The following is a 26435-nucleotide window of genomic DNA, read 5'->3' as shown; positions in this document are numbered from 1 at the left end:
AATTAGCTAAAAAAACTAATTTGGTGTTGTTTAAATAAGATTTATCATTTTCTAAACTCTAAATTTGTTATTCTTGGTTAAACATATCAAGCCCGAGTACCCCCTGGAACCATCAGGAGTACCCCCTGGGGTACGCATACCACACGTTGAGAACCTAGGGTGTAGAGCACACATACTGGCTGCAATGTGCTGCTCATTATAGGCTGTCTGTTCCGTAGTTGTGCACAGTGAACACATTGGAAGCTTTTGGCTCAGCACAGCTCAGTAACTTTGCAGGCACTGATCATTATTATTATTATTATTATTATTATTTAGTATTTATACTAAGATTGCTGTGCAAAATGATCCTCCTGCACTTGCTCTAAACAGCTGCACTTTACTTCTGGGAATGCTTTATTTCACTGTGCGAGGTTTGCATTCAAAGTACACAGATGAGCATATACGTGAAATACATGTAAAGCATATGATTGCAGCATGTGGGTATTGTGTGCAAGCAAACATTTCTGCTCTCTGCTCATCCCTCCTCCCTTCTCTGTCCACTCCCTGCCCTCTGTCCATCTTCTCCCCTTCTCTGTGTGTCCACCCCCTCCCCTTCTCCTGTCCACTCCCTGCCCTCTGTCCATCTTCTCCCCTTCTCTGTGTGTCCACCCCCTCCCCTTCTCCTGTCCACTCCCTGCCCTCTGTCCATCTTCTCCCCTTCTCTGTGTGTCCACTCCCTCCCCTTCTCCTGTCCACAGCAGGGAAAGACCTGTCCTGCTATTCATTTCACCCCCCAATGTGCCGGTAGTAAAATGATCCGAGATTCGGATCAAAGATCCATATCTTTTCAATGATCCGATTCGAATCATCCGGATCATTGAAAAGATCCGAACTTCCCATCTCTACTGAATACAATTACACTCCTGCATAATTCATTCAAAAGGTTCCATCCTCACCTAAAATACCTCACAGAATTAAGGTGCCCATACACTCGTCAGATTGGCAGCAGATAGATAAGAAATGCATCTGATGGTCTATCTGATGCGTTTTTAGAACATTTTTTACCAGGATAGAATTCCAACAGATTTCAGTTTGAAATCTATTGAAATTCGATCTGATGGCATTTTTTTGCCATCAGATTTCCATTAAGGCCAATGCAAACTGATAAGCAATCTCTTCAGATCGACCTAAATTTTCCACCCTGCAAGTTCGATGGAAATCCATCGAAATCGATCGAAATCGGCCATCGATCGGTCGATTGGCCAACCGATTTGCAATCGATCGGGATCGATCGGTCGGCCAGAAAATCGGCTGAGTGTATGGGCTGCTTTACTTTACCGACAGAAATCAGCTGGTCTAATCTCTATCAGAAAAAGTGGACGTGGATTTTCCTTGCTTGCCTTTGTGAATTGTTTAAAAACAGGTCTAAAACATTACACCAAACCATCAGTAGACTACAAACCATCTGTAGACTAGTCTAAACTGTTTAGTGAATTGAGGCCATTATAGAACTTGTGGTGGGGAAGAAAGGGTTACAGTAAAACCCGTCACAGTTTATAACTGTAGCTTGTCATCATGACTTCCTGTCCCAAATACAAACTATGAGTGTAGACGTCATCCTTGAAGGATCATTTAATATTGTATCTGTTGTCAGGCGAGTAGGTGGGAATGTCGCTTCCAATTTCTGTTTGCAACTTAAAGGTGGCCACACACCATACATTTTTTTTAAAGTATCTTTTCAATTGAAGAATTGGAAACAATTTTTCTGACTGATTGTAACATTTCAAAAATTTGACCAATGTACCACACACATATGTAAAATGTTTCTCCAATCATGAAAAAATTGATTGGATCTGTACATCAAGTATTTGACAATCTACCATACACCATTCAATTTTCATAAAAATTGATCAGAAAAATCCAACACTCCCAACCTTCTTTTATCAAATAAAAAATGGAAATTCAATCAGATTTCTCGAACAAATAAAAAAAAGTTTTTATTTTTCGGGACAACCGATCATATTTATCAAATTTGTGTACAATTGGATCTTTTAATTGTATGGTGTGTGGCCACCTTAAAGCCGCATCTACACGCGTAGATGCGGCGGCGATGTTGCTTATCAATCGAGCCGCTAATGCGGCTCGATTGATAAGATCCGACAGGACGGATCTCCGCACCGCCGATTCCCTGCTCGCTCCCCGTGAGGGGACAATGGCAGGGAATCGTGCGGAAGATAAGCGGCGCCGGCGGGGACGAGCGGGGAATCGAATGCGGCGAGCGGGGACGCGGGGGGCACGCGCAGGGACGCGGAAGAGGCAATCGGGCGGCTAATCGAGCCACCGGATCACTACAACATCTCCCCGTGTAGACGGGGCTTTAGGGCTGTGAAAACAGCCCACATAGATTTTATCAGCAAGCTAAGGAATGCCTTTGGTGATGTTTGACAACTGGTATTTGCACACTACTTTTCTACTATTGTGATCATAGTCCATTTACATAAGACGCCTACAAGTCCATGGCATTATTATTTATTGTATTTATAAAGCACCAACATATTATGCAGCACTGGACAATTAAAATGTACGTTGATACAAAGGATGGCAGACGTAATGTAACAACTTTATACAATATAGAACAAAGTTATACAGGGCAAACGGTACAAAACACATGATCATGCGATTTTAGTCTGGTTAGGAAGGCCCAGCAAGTACGAGGTGGTCATTGTAAAGGAGCCCATGATCATGTAGAATACACTAGGAAAGGGAGGACCCTGTCAAAGGTTTCCAATCTAAGGGGAGGGGAGAAGAACACACTAGGTAGGGCTTTAGAATAAAGTATTCAATAGAAAGCTAGACGCGCATGGCAGTGGGAAATGTGCAGGGCAGTTAGGTGAAGGTCATTGGAGGACCAGAGGGGGTGGCTTGTTGTATACCTGTAAACAAGCTCTAAGATGCAGGTAGGGCAGGTTTTTTTGTGCACAGATTTATACACCAGGTGTAGAATCTAGAAATGCATCCTGAATCGGATAGGGAGCCAGTGCAGGGATTTACAGAAGGGGGATGTGGATGCTGAGCAGTGAGACTGAAGGGTGATACAATGTGTTTCAAGGAGAGGCCAGACAGGAGGGTGTTACAGAAATCAAGGTGGGAGATGATGAAGGCATGGATGATCAGTTTGGTAGTGTCCAGGGTCAGAAAGGGGCAGTTCTTGGAGATATATATAATTTGCAATGACAAGAAGTCTCTCTGAGATCATTACGTCGGTTATAATTGATTTAGTGAGTTCTAGGGACAGCATGGGCTGTAACCATTGAGGTGCAATGTGCAACCTAGCAGCCTTGGCTATATGCTGAGCCAGACGATATTGCGAAAACTTCCAGCCATACACTCCCAAAAGAAGCATCAATGAGTCTGGTGCTAGAGATTTCCCTAGGGCTTGGTTGATAACAGCTGAAGAACCACCAGGGTGACAAATGCCCTGTCTAGGATTTTCAAGTTAGTCTGTATGTAAACCCGTTCTTTGTTTCTAACTACTTTAGTACTGCAGGCTCTGGTCCCCGCCTTTTGTTCATTTCACTACTTGCCAATCAGGCACCATTGAAAATGGCTCATGACCGATATACGGAACTCAGCTGTCTTTAGACAGGCGCACTATGGCCACACTGGTGCCTGAAAAAAGAGAGCGGCCCTGATGTTCCTACCGGCGAGCCCTGATGTGCAGCCCCAATGTTTCTAGCAACAAGCCCTTGTCTGTAATCTTCGGGTTGTTTGCTCTAGGCAATGGGGGACTGGAGGACATCATTAGAAGCATCAGGCTTGCCTCTTCTTAGGTTAGTATGCACTTGAGTACCTGAGGTTTGCCCCGGGTACACTTTCAGATGGGAGGCCTTAATCTGCGTACACGTTAGATATACAGTGGGTTGCAAAAGTATTCGGCCCCCTTGAAGTTTTCCACATTTGTCACATTACTGCCACAAACATGCATCAATTTTATTGGAATTCCACGTGAAAGACCAATACAAAGTGGTGAAAATGTGAGAAGTGGAACGAAAATCATACATGATTCCAAACATTTGTTACAAATCAATAACTGCAAAGTGGGGTGTGCGTAATTATTCAGCCCCCTGAGTCAATACTTTGTAGAACCACCTTTTGCTGCAATTACGGCTGCCAGTCTTTTAGAGTATCTCTACCAGCTTTGCACATCTAGAGACTGAAATCCTTGCCCATTCTTCTTTGCAAAACAGCTCCAGCTCAGTCAGATTAGATGGACAGCGTTTGTGAACAGCAGTTTTCAGATCTTGCCATAGATTCTCGATTGGATTTAGATCTGGACTTTGACTGGGCCATTCTAACACATGGATATGTTTTGTTTTAAACTATTCCATTGTTGCCCTGGCTTTATGTTTAGGGTCGTTGTCCTGCTGGAAGGTGAACCTCTGCCCAAGTCTCAAGTCTTTTGCAGACTCCAAGAGGTTTTCTTCCAAGATTGCCCTGTATTTGGCTCCATCCATCTTCCCATCAATTTTGACCAGCTTCGCTGTCCCTGCTGAAGAGAAGCACCCCCAGAGCATGATGTTGCCACCACGGTATTTGACAGTGGGGATGGTGTGTTCAGAGTGATGTGCAGTGTTAGTTTTCTGCCACACATAGCGTTTTGCATTTTGGCCAAAAAGTTGCAGTTTGGTCTCATCTGACCAGAGCACCTTCTTCCACATGTTTGCTGTGTCCCCCACATGGCTTGTGGCAAACTGCAAACGGGACTTCTTATGCTTTTCTGTTAACAATGGCTTTCTTCTTGTCACTCTTCTATAAGAGTCAACTTTGTGCAGTGCAGGACTAATAGTTGTCCTATGGACAGATTCCCCCACCTGAGCTGTAGATCTCTGCAGCTCGTCCATAGTCACCATGGGCATCTTGACTGCATTTCTGATTAGCGCTCTCCTTGTTCGGCCTGTGAGTTTAGGTGGACGGCCTTGTCTTGGTAGGTTTACAGTTGTGCCATATTCCTTCCATTTCTAAATGACCGCTTGAACAGTGCTCCGTGGGATGTTCAATGCTTATCTTTTTGTAGCCTAAGCCTGCTTTAAATTTCTCAATAACTTTATCCCTGACCTGTCTGGTGTGTTCGTTGGACTTCATAGTGTTGTTGCTCCCAAGATTCTCTTAGACAACCTCTGAGGCCGTCACAGAGCCGCTGTATTTGTACTGACATTAGATTACACACAGGCGCACTCTATTTAGTCATTAGCACTCATCAGGCAATGTCTATGGGCAACTGACTGCACTCAGACCAAAGGGGGCTGAATAATTACGCACACGCCACTTTGCAGTTATTGATTTGTAAAAAATGTTTGGAATCATGTATGATTTTCGTTCCACTTCTCACGTGTACACCATTGTCAAACCCATCTGCTGCATGGGTTTGACAGGAAGGCTTGAATGACTGATCGTTCTAACATTATTGTACACATGCAAACGATCAGTTCCAGTGTTCTCCCCAGAAATCTTTTACAGCCGGTGGCATGAAATAGTAGCCGGGTGGCATGAAAAAGGGGCCGGGTGAGATGAGAGAATGCAGGGCAGGTGCTTCTGTGCGCAACTCTGCTCACAGCATAGGAGGAGGTTAGCCGATGACAGCCGGGTGCTCACCAAAACTAACTGGGTGTAGCACCCGGCTAAAAGAGCCTGGGGAGAACACCGAGTTCATACAAAAGACCCAAATTCTTTTGTAGTCCATTCACTGCTTTCATCATGCTTGTACTGTGCACACCCAGATTAGGAAATATCTGTGATCTCATACACACCAAATGTCAGAAAAAAATCCATCGAGATAAATTTGACAGATTAAGAGGCAAACATTAGTCGTTATCTTTTTTGGTCATTGATTGTTTGTTTCAAAAGACATTTATCTCACTTGTGTACGCAGCCGAAGGTATGTTCAGAAAGGAGTGTTGCGACGTAACAGCTGCACTGTGTTCTAAAAGATTAGGAACACATATCCTAATCTTTTAGATAGGTTTGATGCAATGAATGTTTGCATGTCTGCACTATGAATATTGCAGGGCCAGAGTTAGAACACCTACAAACAACTGGGTACTTCTGCGCAGTGTAGGTAACTACGCAAGGGAATGCATTCACTTAGCTGTAAGGATAGCAGTGGTGTGGGCGGGTGGTCTTGTGTGCGTGCGCAGCAGGCGGGTGTGCGCACGCGGCGGTGACAGATCTAGAGCCCGTTTTTAAATAGGCTTAGGTCACTAGTTTACAATAAAACAACCTACGGTAATTTTTACAGCTACATACCTGATTTGAGCAGAAATAATCCTAGCCTTTCCAAAGATTCGCTTACCTGAAGTATTGTATTGTCCATCCAGACTAGAGTGTGTTAAAGAGGAACTGTCTCAAAAAATCTTAAAATTTAAAACACATACAAATAAGAAGTACTTTTCTTCCAGAGTAAAATGAGCCCTACATTACTTTTCTTCAATGTTATTGTCACTTACAGTAGGTAGTAGAAATCTGACATTACCGACAGGTTTTGGGGTAGTTCATCTCTTCATGGGTGATTCTCAGCATGGCCTTTATTTTTTTTATAAGGACATTCCCTGAAAAAGATTTATACAAAGATACTGGCCAGCCTCCCTGCATGCTGAACACTTTTTTGACAGTTGGATGGAGCAACTGCCATTTACTAAGGCAATAAAGTGGGGACAAAACAGAATTCCAGCAGTAGCAGGTGTAGCGCCTCAGCGATTGCACTTTTGGGGTACCATATAATAAATGTGATTACTATTATACAGACAGTCTTTCGTGTCTGCTTTATGGAGGTAAGTCCACCACTTCCTCCAAGCAAATTTTAAAGCTTTTATCCACTTTTATTCTGCTGGCGCCTCTGTTCTCCTACTGCAAAATCGTGTCCACCCCTGGTGGAGGGGTGATCTACCCCTTTTTCTCATCTACAGAGAGCGACTTCTTAATCCTGAGTGAGGACAGGTCTAATCTCCTCACCTGCCTATACAGTGGTTGCTTGTGTGGTAACCCACGTTTGAGTATATTCTTCTCACTGATTTGCCTTACTTCGTTTATGTTTTAACATACTACACTATATTGGGCTCTCGGTTTCTCTATATTTTATTGCCATTCACTAAGTACTTTTAAAAATAAAGAAAACTTTTGTCACTGTCATTACCAATTCTGTATTTTGTATCGATTCTGTATCTTGGTACCAATTCTGTATTTTGTATATTGGTGTATTTCCTCTGTCTCTATTATTATTATGTACTCCGTGTTCGTCTCTTACTTTATACATTGCCATGGAATATGTTGGCGGTTTATAAATCAATAATAATAATAAATAATTATAGTAGCTTATAAGTGTGGTAAGGGGTTTAAAAGGGTCTCAATAGAATTTGAAATCAGCAAATACATTGTCCGGAAAATAGTCTAGACGTGAAGGACTTTCAAAGCCACTGTCAACAAGTCCACCTCTGGCTGTCCATGCAAGTCCAGCCCCGGTGCAGCCCAAAACATGCTAAAAGAAGTTTCCAAAATCTGTGAAGGTGCATTCCTCAACAATAAGAAAGAGAATGTGCTACTGCATGGCTGCGCTCCTAACAGGAGAGGATGGCAGCCCTAATGTGGAGGGGGGCCGCGCCGAGTAAGGGGCAACAATCGGAGCTTGGAGGGAAGCCTCAATAGAGTCCTGAGGCTTCCCTCTGTTTAGGTAAACATCTCTTTTTAAACCCAAGCTTTGGTTTTGCAAATAAAGGTAGAGAAATGGGGAAGCAGCCGGACTCCGGCGACCTGGAAGATGGCTCTGGGGGGCTTTTAGCTATGATAGGGGGACTATAGAGGAGAACGGGGGGGAGGGGGGCATCAGGACAGGTGATAGTATATGCCTGCTCCCCCAGTTCCTCTACCTTTATTCACATCTGGTATCCTAAAGCACACAAGCTATTATAACAAATGGCCACTAGATGTCCTCAACGTGCTGTAAATCAACTAAGATTAATTTAGTTTTCACAATTCCCTGAGTGAAACTTGACTTTTGACTCACGGATAGGGCTGTGGAGTTGGTACAAAAATCATCCGACTCCTCAGTTTGTGAAACCTCTGACTCCGACTCCAGGTACCCAAAATCGTTCCGACTCCTCGACTCTGACCCCTTAGTCTAATAGTTACCAGGGCTGCTGGTTTGGTACAAAAATTATCCGACTCCTCGGTTTATGAAACCACCGACTCCAACTCCAGGTATCCAAAATTGCTCCAACTTCCCGACTCCGACTCCACAGCACTACTCGTGGAGTCTGTTTCTGGCTATTTGAGCAGACACATGCACATTTGTGGCCTGCTGGAGGTCATTTTGCAGAGCTCTGGCAGTGCTCCTGGGGATGTCTTACTAATTTAATACAAAAAAGAACATGCACACCAGCCAATAAATGTTTTTAAATGCAAAAACCCAAACTGTGTGGAATGGATGTGTACCAACTGCACACATCCATAGTACATAGTATACACTGAGGGCCCGTTTCCACTTGTGCGGTGCGAATCGCCGCGGTTAAAATTCACATGCGGATGCGAATTTCGCATGCCCGCTGTATGCGAATTTTCATGCAAATTCGCATGAAAATTCGCATGGAAGACGCTATATGCGAATTTAACCATGGCAGTGCCGGTGTGTTTTTTCATTGATTTCCATGCGAATTCGCATGAAAATTCGCATGCCAAAGCCGCAGGCGATTTCCCTATTAAATACATTAGCAGTGATTCGCATGCATTCCACACGCAGGCGAATTCTGAGGGCTCTGCCGTGCAGAAAAATCCTGCACAGAAAAACGCTCAGGAAAACTGACAAGTGGAAACAGGCACATCCACTTGTATTGGCTGTGCGAATCTGCATGCAGGAAACGCATGCAGATTCGCGATAGTGGAAACGGGCCCTCAGAAGGAAAATTCCCAAAATTCGTTAGTTTGGACAAAAAATGTGTGGTGTCCATCAAATATGAACGCATGTTCGCCACACTGGGTCAAAACATCTGATCCAGTAGAATTGCTAAAGGCTGAAAAACAGAATTTGTCCCAGCCACAATGGGTCTTCCAGGTGGGTTAACAAGGGTCTTATGTATTTTGGGCAAAACATAAAATAACGGGGTCAAGGGAAAATCAGTAATCAAAAAATCAAATAATCTCTTGTCTATTGTGCCCACCTCAAACGCTCCTTTCACCAGATCATCAATCTTACATTTAATCACTGGGAGGGGATCAAACCGCAGTTTGCAATAAACCATATGGTCACCAAGTTGTCTGCTTACCTCCCTGCAGTAATCAGCCCTGTCCATCAAAACAATAGCTCTGCCTTTATCGGCACTCTTAATAATTAACTCGGGGTCTGAACGCAGACCCTCCAATGCATCATGTTCTATGATGGGTATTTAAAACCTTGTCTGGACACAGCAGGAAGAGGACGCCGCCCTGCATGATCGCATCTGTTGCTTATCTGCTGTTTGCCTGTTTGGACTTTCTTTGCCCGTGATCAAGAGGCTTAAATTGCCTCGAAACAGCGCTGCTGTTGGGTAATCTAGACTTTCCTCCATCTCTGTTTTGTCAGGATATTGTAACATTGTTTCACTGCTTGCTGTACAGTTTAAATTTTGCTATGATGTTAATGTTTGTATCCTGCCCGTGTATCGGGGTCTATGTAAAAGTTTTTTCACTGTAATAATAAGCATTGCATTTAAAAACATTTATTGGCTGGTGTGCATGTTCTTTTTTGTATTATTGAGGTATTTTGTATAACCTTGCACCCTGCGTGAATATACAGAGTTTCTCGGCTTGTTGGTTTATTTCTATGGGTGTGCAGACCCTAATGTACATAGATGTCTTACTAATTGCCTACAATTTCCACCTGTTGTCTATTGTCTATTCCATTTGCACAACAGCATGTGAAATTGATTTTCAATCAGTGTTGCTACCTAAGTTGGCAGTTCTATTTCACAGAAGTGTGATTGACTTGGAGTTACATTGTGTTGTTTAAGTGTTCCTTTCATTTTCTTGAGCAGTCTGTGGGCCATTGGGTTTTTGTGTCTGTATAGCACTTGTGTCCCAGTCACAATTGATGCACAAATGTTAAAGGCAACAGTTACTGTGCATGTGTGCGCCCTAGTATTGGTATGCGGGAAAGAGTGAGGACTGGTTTGAGGGTGCTGTGGAGTGAGAACAAAGGGGTTTACTGAGGGGCAGGGGGGAAACAGTGGGGACAATTTATCAATAGTGTCTGAGACAAAATATTGGTAGGTTTCTAGAAATCCGTGCAGTACTGTCTCAGACATCCTAAGAAATCACTACATAGCGCAGATTCCTTCTTAAACTGTTAGGAATAGGAGGAGTTAGGAAGGTTACTCAGACAGTGCAGTGTGTGAGGGAAATTGCTGTTGCTGAGGTAACCAATATATGTGCTGTATTGCATCAGTGCCTAGCACTGGAAAGGTTAAGCACAGAACAGCTTCACAAGACACCTGGCAGCAGGGGTGCGGAGCACTTCACAAATCATGTCTCACTGCTGCACTATCTGTAGAACTGCTATGAAGCACTTCTTAAAGAAGTTATCAGGCAATAAAAGGTAAAATAAGGGCTACTTACCCAGGGCTTCGTCCAGCCCCAAGCTCTCAGCATGTCCCTCGCCGCAGCTCTGCCCGCAGCCGTTCGCCGTCTCTGCTTCCCGGTCCGCGGTGATGACGTCAGGCCACTGTCAATCACCACCACGTGGACTGGAGCGTACTGCGCAGGCGCAGTAGTAGTTGAGAAGTTTCTTACTATTATGCAGAACGGTTTCTTTTGCGGATTAGAACAGTTTAAGAAGAAAAAACTCAGTAATGGGGGGGGGTGAAGAGAGTACATTACTGAGGATTCCGGGCAGAGAAGGGATGTGCAGTTTCTCCTCTTAATAGCTCCTAGGGCAAAGTTGGAAAAGTTCTACCCCCACAAACTGTGATGTGGTAGCCAGTGGAGCCCCCCGATGTTAGGTAGCCCCCATATATACATGTAGTATGACACCCAACAGATTTTGAGAACTATGAAGAGATTGTGTAGCTAATGTTTAATACTATATGGAGGTGGTGACATTGGCTACTCAAAATTTTATGTGCAAATGCACCTTAAAGTGAACCTAAAGCCTGGGGAAAAAAATGAGATTAACTCACCTGGGGCTTCCCTCAGCCCCCTTTAGCCGATCGGTGCCCTCGCAGCCCCGCTCTGATGCCACAGGACTCGCCGGTGAACACTTCCGGTTTGGCACCTCCTGGCCGCAATAGCAGCATAGGGGAGATATACAGGCTGGGAACGTGAGTGATGCCTGTCGGCCGGTGACGGCCAAACCGGAAGTGTTCGCCGGCGGGTCCTGGAGCGTCAGAGCGGGGCTGCAAGGGCACCGATCGGCTGCAGGGGGCTGAGGGAAGCCCCAGGTGAGTTAATCTCATTTTTTTTCCAGGCTTTAGGTTCACTTTAAGGCCCTTAAAGACTGAAGTTAGCCCTGAGCTATTTGGTTCCGAGCTGTTGTTTTTCTGGACAACCTTTATCCCTTATACCTGATCAGGTTTTTCTTGTTCACATGTTATCTTTGTATTCTGCCTTTACCTCTGTTTCTTGCCTGCCGATTTCTGTACAGCATGATTGTATATTTGTAGTTAGATAGCCTAGATAGATAAGGATTCTGGGTTCTGTAAATCGCCAATTGTTTGCTGTAATTTTCACGTGTTTATATTTGTTGTAGTGCGCTTCCTTTTAATAAACTCCATTACCCTAATATTTCTGTTGGGTCTTCCATATTTACTGCAAAAAGGAGTTATCTCTGCCTGCCTGTCCTCTATGGCACCCTGCAGCCACTTCATGGTGATCTGTAGGTATATTACATGTATTTGAACATACCAAGAGCAAACCCGTGATATGATGCTATTGTTGGTTTGAATTTGGCAATACATGGTCTGGAACCCAAACACACGCATTCAGCCCAGGTGCGTTTCATTTAGCTCCGATACTACTTGGAAGGAGGAAGTATCGGAATTAAATGAAACGCTTTCATCCTGCTGATCCATGCTATAATGGTGCAGATCACATGTGTTCGGGTTCCCACCATGTATTGCCAAATTCAACAACTAATACTAGTGCAAGCTACATGGCAGGGAGAAATCAGGAGAAGCGGGCACATTGACTGAAGTGCGGAAGGGAACCTATGTGTAGGTCTGTTTGGTGAAATAAATGTATGTAAGTGTCATTTTACTATTTGGCCACAAGATGTCCACATGCATTACTTTCTATGAGGTACAATTAGTATGCTAAAGAGGAAGTAATGCATGGATGTGTTACTTCCGAAATCGCAATGACGCAGGCATCTCATTGATGCATTCTCATTCATTAATCTCCAAGCTAACGGGCAGCGACGAGGACTTCCTGCGGGTGAATGCGTGATTGGCCGCGGTGACAAGATTTTTCATGGACGTAGCTCCTATGTCCAGCATGCATTTGGAGCTATGTCCAAAAAGCTAGAGTGGTTAAACATTTACAAAGTAGGTTGAATGTTTTACTTTCTCTAATCTATGGCAGCCTATTTAGTGTCCCAAACATAAAACACGTGACTCAGGCTCGGACTGAGCCACCGAAGCACTGATTTTTCCATTGGGGTGGACCTAGCCGCTTCCTGGGGGCCCCAGTGCTGAAAAGGAGGGGGGCACCGCGCAGGAAGGGGGGGGGCAGTGGGCACACAGAAGCTTTGAGAGGGGGAAGCCTCCCCCCTCCCTCACCTTGGGCCCCCCTTCCGTGCTTCCCCCCACCTCCAGAATTGCAGCCAGCGGAACGGCTTACTGAGAGCGATAGCTCTGCGTGCCGCTGGTCTGGTCTTCTGCACTGACACTGTCCAATCACGCTCTCGCAGTACTTCCTGTGAGAGCGTGATTGGACAGTGCAATGCAGAAGACCAGACCAGCAGCGGCACGCAGAGCTCTTCTCTCGGTCAGTGATTCCTGCTCGCTGTGGCTGGTAGCTGCAATTTTGGAGGGTAAAGCGCGGAAGGGGAGCCCTAGGTGAGGGAGGGGGGAGGCTTCCCCCTCTCCCTGCTGCTCTGTGCCCACTGCCCCCTCTTCCAGCATGGGGGCGCTGAGACCTGTCTACCTAAACTGGGGGGAGCGCAGAAGGGGGGGCCCTAGGTGAGGGAGGGGGGCTTCCCCCCCCCTCCCGCCGCTCTGTGCCCACTGCCCCCCTTCCAGCATGGGGGCCTCCACTAACTGGGGACCTGCCTACCTAAACTGGGGACACCTATAGATCTGGGTATATCTATACTGGGGACACCTATATACCTGCCTACCTAAACTGGGAAATCTGCCGGCTGCCGCCAATCTGATTGCATTTTGTGGGGATAACTGCCGCCAATCTGATTGCATTTTGTGGGGAAATCTGCCGACAACCTGATTTCATTTTGTGGGGAAATCTGATTGCATTTTGTGGAGAAATCTGCCGCCAATCTGAATGCATTTTGTGGAGAAATCTGCCGCCAATCTGAGTGCATTTTATGGGGAAATCTGTCGCCAATCTGATTGTATTTTGGGGGGAAATCTGCCGCCAATCTGATTGCGTTTTGGGGGGAAATCTGATTGCATTTTGTAGAGAAATCTGCCGCCAATCTGAATGCATTTTGTTGGGAAATCTGTCGCCAATCTGATTGCATCTTGTGGGGAAATCTACCGCCAATCTGATTGAATTTTGTGGAGAAATCTGCTGCCAATCTGAATGCATTTTGTGGGGAAATCTGCCGCCAATCTGATTGCATTTTGTGGGGAAATCTGCCGCCAATCTGATTGCATTTTGTGGGGAAATCTAATTGCATTTTGTGGAGAAATCTGCCGCCAATCTGAATGCATTTTGTGGAGAAATCTGCCGCCAATCTGAATGCATTTTGTGGGGAAATCTGTCGCCAATCTGATTGTATTTTGTGGGAAAATCTGCCGCCAATCTGATTGCATTTTGTGGGGAAATCTGATTGCATTTTGTGGAGAAATCTGCCACCAATCTGAATGCATTTTGTGGGGAAATCTGCCACCAATCTGATTGCATTTTGTGGGGAAATCTGATTGCATTTTGTGGGGAAATCTGCCGCCAATCGGAATGCATTTTGTGGGGATATCTGCTGCCAATCTGATTGCATTTTGTGGAGAAATCTGCCGCCAATCTGAATGCATTTTGTGGGGAAATCTGTTGCCAATCTGATTGCATTTTGTGGGGAAATCTGCTGCCAATCTGATTGCATTTTGTGGAGAAATCTGCCACTAATCTGAATGCATTTTGTGGGGAAATCTGCCACCAATCTGATTGCATTTTGTGGGGAAATCTGCCACCAATCTGATTGCATTTTGTGGGGAAATCTGATTGCATTTTGTGGAGAAATCTACCGCCAATCTGAATGCATTTTGTGGGGAAATCTGTCGCCAATCGGATTGCATTTTGTGGGGATATCTGCTGCCAATCTGATTGCATTTTGTCAGGAAATTTGCTGCCATTTGACTACTTGATGAATTATCATGAGGCATGTAACTACTTGATTATTTTATCTAAAATGTATTTGGTAAGACCTAATCTCTGTGAATAACATCGCTACTTATTTTGTGTTGTTTTTTTTTAAGTCTGCCCATAACCCATCATGACCACGCCCATGTTCCAGTGCGTGGTATGTGGACATATCCTTATTGGAGACTGTCCTCAGAAGTGCTCACAATCTATTCCCTACCATAATTATGCAAAATTTGTAGAGTACATGTGTATGTGAGCCCAAAATGGGGGGGGGGGGGTTGGGGGGAGGAGAGGGGATCGGATCCAAAACTTTCTTGGTGGGCCCTTAGTGTCCCAGTCTGACCCTGCTTATTCGCCTTTTTATATCTTTCCTCTGAGCTCAGAAGTTGTATTCTGCCAGGAAAACCTTTATTGCTGTAATTTGCTTATCAGTGATGTTTACTATATCGCCGACAAGACAGAAGCTGTCACTTCCATGTCTATGCCTTCAAGCAGCAAAATAAATCAAGTAAAACAGCCTGGTTATTAATATGTTTTGCACTGTACATACACGTTTATCTCCATACCTCCCAACTTTTTGAGATGAGAAAGAGGGACACTTAAGCCACGCCCCTGTCACAGATACCATAAAGATTTCATAAGAAAAATATGTTGTTTTATAATTCAAACCACACTGGTTCTTTCTATCCTGGTTCATTTTCCTTCATATTAACATTTGAAAATTACTGTAGTAATATATCAATTGAAAGGATGGGAATCAAGTTTAGAGTCAAACACATTTTTAGTAGATATATATATATATATATATTTAAATAGAAAGAAGGACAAAATCCTGAATGAGGGACAAATGAGGAGGAAAAAGGGACAGAGGGACAGGGCTCCCAAAGAGGGACTGTCCCTCCAAAAGAGGGACAGTTGGGAGCTATGTATCCCATCATGTCACATGTTGCCTCGGGTACACTTAAAATGTAAGCTACATGTGGGGAAAGCTAGATTTCCAACTTAAAGTAGATAGAAACTCTACATATAAAAAACCAACAAACATATATTTGACATCCGCACAATAAGAGCACTGTAACTGTAACACATTTTTTGTGTCCAAAGCCTGGTACCCTGATGAATTATTTTCTTTTGTTTGAATTCATCTTGGATCCATCTTCAGGAAGGCCAGTAAGGTTAAGGTGTAACCTCACTTCTGTTCTTTTTTTTTTTTTGTCCCCAGCAAAGCACTTTATTAAAATTGCAATTACAGAAAAATGCACATCCTGCTAATCAGCATCAGTCACCAAGGGCTGGTGCCCAGTAGCAGCGCTTCCAGTGCGCTTGCTGGCCTGCTGGTGAGCGGTAAAGCTCTAGGGCAGTGGAACAATATGTTTTATATTAAATCGCACATGTGCTAACTGTAACATTTTCTAAGCACCCTTGTGACTACAGGATCAATCAGTTACATACTCCAAAACAGTGCTGTTTCTAGGGGCAGGCAAGGTGGCTATACCAACAGCCTGAGCAAAGCAGGTGGTTTTGTCGCTCAGCGTCAAGCGCTGAAACTAGGCGCCCCATAGCAGTAATGTTATACTGCACGGGGTGCATAATGGTAATTTGGGGTTAATCTCCCTCCGAGTTGCAAAGACTCAGAGGGGGGATAGTATTTTATGAGGATTTAAGTGGCATCAGGGTGAGCACCCAGCTCACCAGCAGCATACATATACGCACGCACCCTGAGAGCTCTCTAGCCTAGAAGCTACCCTGCTCTTGAATGTGCAATTATTATTTATTAGTGGGAAATGCTTTTCATACATTTTAATTAATGTTGAACTTATTTTTTTTTAAGGAATTAAAAAGCAGTGTTTCATCCCACTTTTATCTATGTTTGTGTGTGTGCATTCCTTCAAGCAACAGGAAACTAGCCCTGACTTTGAAAGGTGTCTTGAAAATTAGCCAACAAATATTTCTGGTCAGAGGTGAGAACTTCAGAGGGTCTTAAAACAGGCTCATACCAGGATACAACAATTCCCCGTGGAGTAAACTACACTAGTTTGATGTCCTGGTGGGAGGAGGCTGCTCTTTTCACACATCTGCTAGGCCTAGAGAAGCCAACATGGCAGAAGGCAGGAAGACACTTTGTAGACCTAGTCCAGAGTTAACATGGTTCATATTACATACCCCTTATGGTAACTCCTGAAACTGACCACCCCTATAGCTCTGCCTAATCATACAGTGACTGGCTGAAACACTGAGGCCCTCCCTGTAACTTTAACCCATTTAAAAATTAATGGCAAAGGCTAAGTGCATTGTGCATTGTATAACTGCTTACTGGAGTTCTGTCTTCTTGAGCCAGAAAATCTCAGACAACAAAAACAACCATAAGTATAGTCACTTTTATTTATCTTGATATATTTTATGCTGTGATTTATTTTGTTAATTTGTCATTATCTCATCTTTCTGTAAATATTGAAGTACTATTGTTTTCCTTTACTTTTAATAAACGGCTTAAAATAATTTGGGGGCATTTCTTCTAAAATGAGCAAGGCCAAGACAATGAACTTCATCTTTGAAATGTTGCTACATAAACCGTGCATGTTTCCAACTCTGTGCCATTCTGTCTGGTGCACATCAGTAAGTGTCATAGGCCTCGATTTGCAAAAGGATTAAAAGCACAGCTGTATTGCTAGACTGCATTCAGGTCATGTATTTTCTGTAAAACAAATGGGCCTTTATGCAATTCACTTTTTCACTTAAAGGATATCTAAGGCGACGGGTTGTAAAAAAAAAAAAAGTTATTTCCTATGCAGATGCTTAAATTTGCTGGGATGCGGTCTGCATTCTGCTCCCCCCCCCCCCAATTGCATGCTAAAGTGTCCGGGCCAGACCCCAACCATCCCCTGGGTTGGCATCCTTGACCCAGACGCAGAAGTCCGCAATAGCCACCGCGCATGCATAATTTGCATGACTTTGTGCGTGCCAGTGCAGGTTGAAGGCCCTCTGACGCCTGGTCCTTGCTCACCAGACAGCAGAGTGAGGACACAGCAGCAGAGGGCTTCCGACCTGCACAGGCGATCATGGGCAATTGGGGAAAAGGAAGACGCAGAAGCAGCTAAATAGGTCATTACTTTTTTTTTTTTACAACCTATCGCCTCGGATATCCTGTACGTTTTCTCCTAGGAGATAAGTTTTCATCTTCTGTTTAAAATAACTTTTCAGCACTCTGCAATTAAAAAAGTACCAAAAAGTAAGTGAAAAAGCACTGCCAAAATTATTCTGAGTATTATTTTGCTTGTTGGTGGCTTAAGGCCTCTTTTACATTGGGACGTTGCGTTGGATGCGACGTTAAAGTCGCACAACGTGCCCCTAACGCAGCGCATGTAGGTTATGAAATTGGACATTATTTTGCTGCGTTATGTGTCTCTCGGTGCGCCGTTTTCATTGCATACTGATGGAACGAAAACGGCGCATGCGTTACATTTTTTTTTTTAAACCTTACTGAGCATGTGCAACACACATAACGCAGCAAATGTATTGCTAAACGCACAGCATGCAGCACTTTCTAAATATTGCTATACGTTACACACAACACAACATGTGCACTGTGCATGTTGCACAGACTTTGTATTGCTGTGCGTTAGTCTGCGTTTAACAATGTTCTAACGTGCGACTTTAACATTGCACTGGGAAAGAGGCCTAATGCTGGGAATACACGATGCGATCCGGCGGCTTGTTTAGCCGCCGGATCGACTCCCTGCCGCATCCCTGCGCATCGCCGCCCGTCCCCGCGGCCGTCCGGATCGATTCCTTATATTCCGCTCGATTCCCTGCTATTGTTTGCCCGCGGGTATCGAGCAGGGAATCGATCCGGCGGGCAATCGGACCTGTCGGATATTATCAATCGAGCCATCAGCGGCTCGATTGTTAATAAAAAACAATCCGTGTATGCCCGGCATACAGGTCATTTGAATTGAATAAGGGCCTTGGTGGCAGATCTGTAAGTGTGGGAGAAAGGGTTATCAGGTACATACTCCTGAACAATAACAGATGTAACATAAATGATCAATAAAATGTATAACAAATTGCAAGCTATGAAATGAACAACAAAATCCAAGACACAAAAAGGTTAGAGCCCTGCCCTTGTGAGCTTACAATCTAAAGGAATGTGGGGGGGAGAGGACAAAAGGTGAGTAAGTATGTGGTATACATACAGGCACAGTGTCTGTTTAGGTTATCTAGTAAGGAGTAAAACGCGAGAGGTTGAATGGGAATGGCCTAAGTTAGAGCATATGCTTGCTGGAAAAAGTGAGTTTTGAGGGAGCTTTTAACCACTTGAGGACCGTGGGCTTTACCCCCCTTAAGGACCAGGCACTTTTTTTCCATTCAGACCACTGCAGCTTTCACGGTTTATTGCTCGCTCATACAACCTACCACCTAAATGAATTTTGGCTCCTTTTCTTGTCACTAATAAAGCTTTCTTTTGGTGCTATTTGATTGCTGCTGCGATTTTTACTTTTTATTATATTCATCAAAAAAGACATGAATTTTGTCAAAAAAAAGATTTTTTTAACTTTCTGTGCTGACATTTTCCAAATAAAGTAAAATTTCTGTATACATGCAGCACGAAAAATGTGGACAAACATGTTTTTGATTAAAAAAAAAACCCATTCAGCCTATATTTATTGGTTTGGGTAAAAGTTATAGCGTTTACAAACTATGGTGCAAAAAGTGAATTTTCCCATTTTCCAGCATCTCTGACTTTTCTGAGCACGTTTCATGAGGGGCTAGAATTCCAGGATAGTATAAATACCCCCCAAATGACCCCATTTTGGAAAGAAGACATCCCAAAGTATTCACTGAGAGGCATAGTGAGTTCATAGAAGATATTATTTTTTGTCACAAGTAAGCAGAAAATGACACTTTGTGACAAAAAAAAAAAAAAAGTTTCCATTTCTTCTAACTTGCGACAAAAAAAATGAAATCTGCCACGGACTCACCATGCCCCTCTCTGAATACTTTGAAGTGTCTACTTTCCAAAATGGGGTCATTTGTGGGGTGTGTTTACTGTCCTGACATTTTGGGGGGTGCTAAATTGTAAGCACCCCTGTAAAGCCTAAAGGTGCTCATTGGACTTTGGGCCCCTTAGCGCAGTTAGGCTGCAAAAAAGTGCCACACGTGGTATTTCCGTACTCGGGAGAAGTAGTATACCGTGTTTTGGGGTGTATTTTTACACATACCCATGCTGGGTGGGAGAAATATCTCTGTAAATGACAATTGTTTGATTTTTTTTTACACACAATTGTCCATTTACAGAGATATTTCTCCCACTCAGCATGGGTATGTGTAAAAATACACCCCAAAACACATTATACTACTTCTCCTGAGTACGGCGATACCACATGTGTGGCACTTTTTTGCACCCTAACTGCGCTAAGGGGCCCAAAGTCCAATGAGTACCTTTAGGATTTCACAGGTCATTTTTGTTTCAAGACTACTCCTCACGGTTTAGGGCCCCTAAAATGCCAGGGCAGTATAGGAACCCCACTAATGACCCCATTTTAGAAAGAAGACACCCCGAGGTATTCCGTTAGGAGTATGGTGAGTTCATAGAAGATTTTATTTTTTGTCACAAGTTAGTGGAAATTGATTTTAATTGTTTTTTTTTCACAAAGTGTCATTTTCCGCTAACTTGTGACAAAAAATAAAATCTTCTATGAACTCACCATACTCCTAACGGAATACCTTGTGGTGTCTTCTTACTAAAATGGGGTCATTTGTGGGGTTCCTATACTGCCCTGGCATTTTAGGGGCCCTAAACCGCGAGGAGTAGTCTTGAAACCAAATGTCGCAAAATGACCTGTGAAATCCTAAAGGTACTCATTGGACTTTGGGCCCCTTAGCGTACTTAGGGTGTAAAAAAGTGCCACACATGTGGTACCGCCGTACTCAGGAGAAGTAGTATAATGTGTTTTGGGGTGTATTTTTACACATACCCATGCTGGGTAGGAGAAATATCTCTGTAAATGACAATTGTTTGATTTTTTTTTTACACACAATTGTCCATTTACAGAGAGATTTCTCCCACCCAGCATGGGTATGTGTAAAAATACACCCCAAAACACATTATACTACTTTTCCTGAGTACGGCGGTACCACATGTGTGACACTTTTTTGCAGCCTAGGTGTGCTAAGGGGCCCAACGTCCTATTCACAGGTAATTTTGAGGCATTTGTTTTCTAGACTACTCCTCACGGTTTAGGGCCCCTAAAATGCCAGGGCAGTATAGGAACCCCACAAGTGACCCCATTTTAGAAAGAAGACACCCCAAGGTATTCCGTTAGGTGTATGGCGAGTTCATAGAAGATTTTATTTTTTGTCACAAGTTAGTGAAAAATGACACTTTGTGAAAAAAAAACAATAAAAATCAATTTCAGCTAACTTTTGACGAAGAATAAAATCTTCTATGAACTCGTCATACACCTAACAGAATACATTGGGGTGTCTTTTTTCTAAAATGGGGTCACTTTGTGGGGTTCCTATACTGCCCTGACATTTTTCGGGCCCAAAACCGTGAGTAGTCTGGAAACCAAATGTCTCAAAATGACTTTGATGACAGGTGGTCTATGAGGGGGCGAATTTTGTGGAACCGGTCATAAGCAGGGTGGCCTTTTAGATGACAGGTTGTATTGGGCCTGATCTGATGGATAGGAGTGCTAGGGGGGTGACAGGAGGTGATTGATGGGTGTCTCAGGGGGTGGTTAGAGGGGAAAATAGATGCAATCAATGCACTGGGGAGGTGATCGGAAGGGGGTTTGAGGGGGATCTGAGGGTTTGGCCGAGTGATCAGGAGCCCACACGGGGCAAATTAGGGCCTGATCTGATGGGTAGGTGTGCTAGGGGGTGACAGGAGGTGATTGATGGGTGTCTCAAGGTGTGATTAGAGGGGGGAATAGATGCAAGCAATGCACTGGCGAGGTGATCAGGGCTGGGGTCTGATGGCGTTCTGAGGGTGTGGGCGGGTGATTGAGTGCCCTAGGGGCAGATAGAGGTCTAATCTGATAGGTAGCAGTGACAGGGGGTGATGGATGGGTAATTAGTGGGTGTTTAGGGTAAAGAACAGATGTAAACACTGCACTTGGGAGGTTATCAGACGTCGGATCTGCGGGCGATCTATTGGTGTGGGTGGGTGATCAGATTGCCCGCAAGGGGCAGGTTAGGGGCTGATTGATGGGTGGCAGTGACAGGGGGTGATTGATGGGTGGCAGTGACGGGGTGATTGATGGGTGATTGACAGGTGATCAGTGGGTTATTACAGGGAAGAACAGATGTAAATATTGCACTGGCGAATTGATAAGGGGGGGTCTGAGGACAATCTGAGCGTGTAGGCGGGTGATTGGGTGCCCGCAAGGGGCAGATTAGGGTCTGATCTGGTGGGTAACAGTGACAGGTGGTGATAGGGGGTGATTGATGGGTAATTAGTGGGTGTTTAGGGTAGAGAACAGATGTAAACCCTGCACTTGGGAGGTGATCTGACGTCGGATCTGCGGGCGATCTATTGGTGTGGGTGGGTGATCAGATTGCCCGCAAGGGGCAGGTTAGGGGCTGATTGATGGGTGGCAGTGACAGGGGGTGATTGATGGGTGGCAGTGACAGGGGGTGATTGATGGGTGATTGACAGGTGATCAGTGGGTTATTACAGGGAAGAACAGATGTAAATATTGCACTGGCGAATTGATAAGGGGGGGTTCTGAGGGCAATCTGAGCGTGTAGGCGGGTGATTGGGTGCCCGCAAGGGGCAGATTAGGGTCTGATCTGATGGGTAACAGTGACAGGTGGTGATAGGGGGTGATTGATGGGTGATTGATGGGTAATTAGTGGGTGTTTAGGGTAGAGAACAGATGTAAACACTGCACTTGGGAGGTGATCTGACGTTGGATCTGCGGGCGATCTATTGGTGTGGGTGGGTGATCAGATTGCCCGCAAGGGGCAGGTTAGGGGCTGATTGATGGGTGGCAGTGACGGGGTGATTGATAGGTGATTGACAGGTGATCAGGGGGATAGATGCATACAGTACACAGAGGGGGGGAGGGGTCTGGGGGGGGGGGTCTGGGGAAAATCTGAGGGGTGGGGGGGTGATCAGGAGGGGGCGGATAAAAAAAAATAGCGTTGACAGATAGTGACAGGGAGTGATTGATGGGTAATTAGGGGGGTGATTGGGTGCAAACAGGGGTCGGGGGGGGGGGGGGCGGGGGGGTGTCTGAGGGGTGCTGTGGGCGATCTGGGGCGGGGGGGGGGGGGAAATCAGTGTGCTTGGGTGCGACATAGGGTGGCTGCAGCCTGCCCTGGTGGTCCCTTTGGACATTGGGACCACCAGGGCAGGAGGCAGCCTGTATAATACACTTTGTAAACATTACAAAGTGTATTATACACTTTGTATGCGGCGATCCAGGTGCTAGTAACCCACCGGCGCTTCCGAACGGGATGACGCGATCGCGCCGCCCATGCCCGTAAAAGGACCGCCGCCATTTGTCAATACGGCGGTCCTTGCGGGGTCCACTTCCCGGCTGCCAATTGTCTATACGGCGGTTGGGAAGTGGTTAAAGATTTCAAATGTTGGAGAGTGACGGATGTGCTGTGGAAGGGCATTCCAGAGGAGGGGTGAGGCACGTGAGAAGTCTTGTACTGTATATGTGAATGCAAGGAGGTAATTCTAGAGGAGGACAAAAGAAGTTCCTGTGCAGATCTGAGATTACAGTTAGTTGGTATATGGAAACTAGCGAGGAGATGTATGAGGAGAAATTGTGGAGAGCTTTGTAGGTTAGGTTTAAAAGGAAACCAGAGATTAGATGTAATAAAAGTTTTATACATACCTGGGGCTTCCTCCAGCTCCATGCGCACGGATCACTCTCACGCCGATGTCCTCAGCCTTCTCCCTCTTCAGTATGGGTCCTGTAAATTCTACCTGTTGCAGCCAGTCTGCGCCAGAGAAGTTCGCTCTCTGCGTATCTCTCCGGCGGCCCCATGCGCATGGATCGCTCCCATACTGCCATCCTCAGCGTTCTCCCTCTTCTGTAACGGGTCCTGTAAGTTCTGCCAGTCTGCACCAGAGAAGTGCGCTCTCTACGTATCTCTCCGGCGGTTGACGGAGAGATACATAGAGAGCGCACTTCTCTGGCGCAGACTGGCTGCGACTGGCAGAACTTATGGGAGCCGGAGCTGGAGAAGGCTGAGGACGGTGGGAGCGATCCGTGCACATGGGACTGGAGGAAGCCCCAGGTATGTATAAAACCTTTATTCAATCTTGTCTCCGGGACACTTTAAAATGGATCCTCTTGGTAATTGGAAGCCAATGTAGAGCTTGACAGAGAGGAGCAGAGGAGGAAGACTGAGAAGAGAGATGAATGAGACAGGCAGCCGAGTTCAGTACAGATCGCAGGGGTGTCAGTTGGTTCATTGGTAGTCCACCAAGCAACATATTACTATAGTCCAAGCAAGATATAATAAGAGCATGCACTAACATTTTAGTAGTGTCCTGATGAGAAAAAGTTGGATGCTGCATATGTTTTTGAGTTGGAGATGCTTTGGGAACTGCCCCGTGCTTTGGGACCTGAAGTTATAGCGGTGTTATTATTTAAGTATTTATATAGCGCCAACATATTATGCATCGCTGTACAGGGTATATTGTCTTGTCACTAACTGTCCCTCAGAGGTGCTCACAATCTAATCCTTATCATAGGAATATGTATCGTGTAGTACATGTATCATAGTCTAGGGCCAATTTTTAGGGGTAAGCCAATTAACTTATCTGTATGTGGGAGGAAACCTATGTAGACATGGAAAGAAAATACAAACTCCTTGCAGATGTTGACCTGGCTGGGATTTAAACCGGGGATCCAGCACTGCAAGGTAAGAGCCCTAACCACGCGCTGCCCAATTATCAACATTTATTGTTATAACAGACAGAGAGGTTGACAGAGACAGTGGAAAGATGATTAGTTCTGTTTTATTCATATTGAGTTTTAAGAAGCGAGAGGTCATGAAAGAAGATATAGCAGACAGACAGTCGGTAACACGTGTGAGGAGGGAGCTAAGGTCTGGGGCAGAGAGGTACAGTTGTGTATCATCGGGGGCACAGAGCTTCCCAATTCTGATATATAGGGTTACATAGTACCTACTGGTGTTTTTGGCTGGTGAAAACATATTAATTTTGGTGAAATACGGCTACCTAAAATACCTAAGGGTACATGACCACCTAAATTTGACATTTAACCCTTTGCTGACCGCTCCATGACGAATAACATGAACGCGGCGGCAGCCCCAGGACCACTCCATGGCAACTGGCGTGAAGTGCTGGAGGCGAAGATTGCAGGGGATCGCGTGCCGCGCATCCTCACTTCGCTCCGTCATCAGCCTCCCAGCGGCGATCACCGCCAGGAGACTGTTAGACAGCGACTATTTACTCTGTTCAGCTCTGCGATCTAAGGCAGCGCTGTACTGGGGACAGCCATGTCCCCCTGGGTGGCAGAGAAGCGATTGGCTGGCGGGGGGAGGGATTAAAAAAAGAGACATATTTATTGTAAAAATAAAGAAATAAATATTTATAAAAATAATCATCCTGGGAATGATCACAGCCCACCAACAGAAAGCTCTGTTGGTGGGCAGAAAAGGGGGGGGGGAATCACTTGTGTGCTGAGTTGTGCAGCCCTGCAGCGAGGCCTTAAAGCTGCAGTGGCCTTAATTGTAAAAAATAGCCTGGTTTCTAGGGGAGTTTAAGACCGTGGTCCTTAAGTGGTTAAAGGAAGAGCTTCTTAATTCTGATATGTAATGATCCGCTCAGCTGTCTGCACAGGCAGACAGCTGTTTGACCATTCCTTAAAGAGAACCTGTACTGAGTAAAATTATTTAAAATAAACACATGAGGTAACTTCAAATAAACATTACATAGTTACCTCGCCATCAGTTCCTCTCAGAAGCTCACCATTTTCTTCTTACAGTGATCCCTTCCAGTTCTGACAACATTTTGTCAGAATTGAAATATTCAAACACTAACCGAGTAATAGATAGGGAAAACAACAATTGGACACTGTGTCCGTACGGACAGCCCCTTTAAAAAAATGTAACAACAGTATAGGTTGCTCTTGTATTCAAAGACTGATTAATGTCAGGAGAGTGCCCCTTTAGGCATCTCTTAGTGTGGAGAGATACATATCTGTGTGCTTAAAAGATTTTTGTGGAGGTCTTTGCTTATCCCCCACTAAGACAGTTGTCCAAGTGGTGTAGCTATTCCACTGAAGATTGCTCACACACACCAAAATAGAAAACAGTGTATACCCAATGTTAGGTCAGTGTATAGTATCTACTCGACCTGCATGGTATAAGTTCACATACAGCTGCTTCCTAACAAATGGCTGAGGTAACAAGGTGCAGAATATATGAGTGGTGCTATATTACAACAGTGCTTGCATATGAGATTCTGACATGTTTCACCAAACGGCTTTATCAAAGAAAGTGCTATACATATATACAAATGCAAAGAAATGACCCCCCACCACCAAAATGTCCCCCAGCAAAAAAGCCCCAGTCAGAGCTGTCGCACCCTGTCCGGTGCACGTTTATATACTGTGAGGATCAATGTGTCCGCCCATAGGGCGGGTATCTAACACATATCTTTTATACTGCTTACGTGGTACTCGTGTGTCCAATATGCGCATAAAGGCTAAGAGTGGCAAACCCTGTGTCGAGCGGCTTGGCGTCTAGTGATGGGCTGGGTGGTGATGCGGATACGCTTCCTGTAAGGGAGTATACGTCACATCCACCCGCACCATCGCCGCCGTTGCCAGGGACGCCAATGCGCTACATAGTTACTCCTAGAAGCTGCGCACGCATAGTGCGCTCACCATGGCGACCGGGGACGCGTAGTA

General features: G+C 44.9%; 2 protein-coding genes across 6 annotated transcripts in view; one reads left to right on the top strand and one right to left on the bottom strand.

The window, feature by feature from the left end:
* The window catches only part of LOC137534176 (oxysterol-binding protein 1-like), a 70410-nt gene extending 63790 nt beyond the window's left edge, over nt 1–6620 (bottom strand). Inside the window, exon 1 of one of the 2 annotated variants that reach the window (XM_068255570.1) lies at nt 6483–6620. In XM_068255570.1, coding sequence (XP_068111671.1) covers nt 6483–6505 — 23 coding nt within the window. In that variant the 5' untranslated portion in view covers nt 6506–6620. The remainder of the gene's footprint in view (nt 1–6482) is intronic. The other variant, XM_068255569.1, reaches the window with a different exon arrangement.
* Nucleotides 1–26435, top strand: part of LOC137534178 (N-acyl-aromatic-L-amino acid amidohydrolase (carboxylate-forming)-like) — a 95399-nt gene that overhangs the window by 24650 nt on the left and 44314 nt on the right. The window lies entirely within an intron of this gene.

Source organism: Hyperolius riggenbachi, chromosome 10 (genome assembly GCF_040937935.1).
Source record: "Hyperolius riggenbachi isolate aHypRig1 chromosome 10, aHypRig1.pri, whole genome shotgun sequence".
NCBI lineage: Eukaryota > Metazoa > Chordata > Amphibia > Anura > Hyperoliidae > Hyperolius > Hyperolius riggenbachi.
This window is presented reverse-complemented; position numbering and strand designations above follow the sequence as displayed.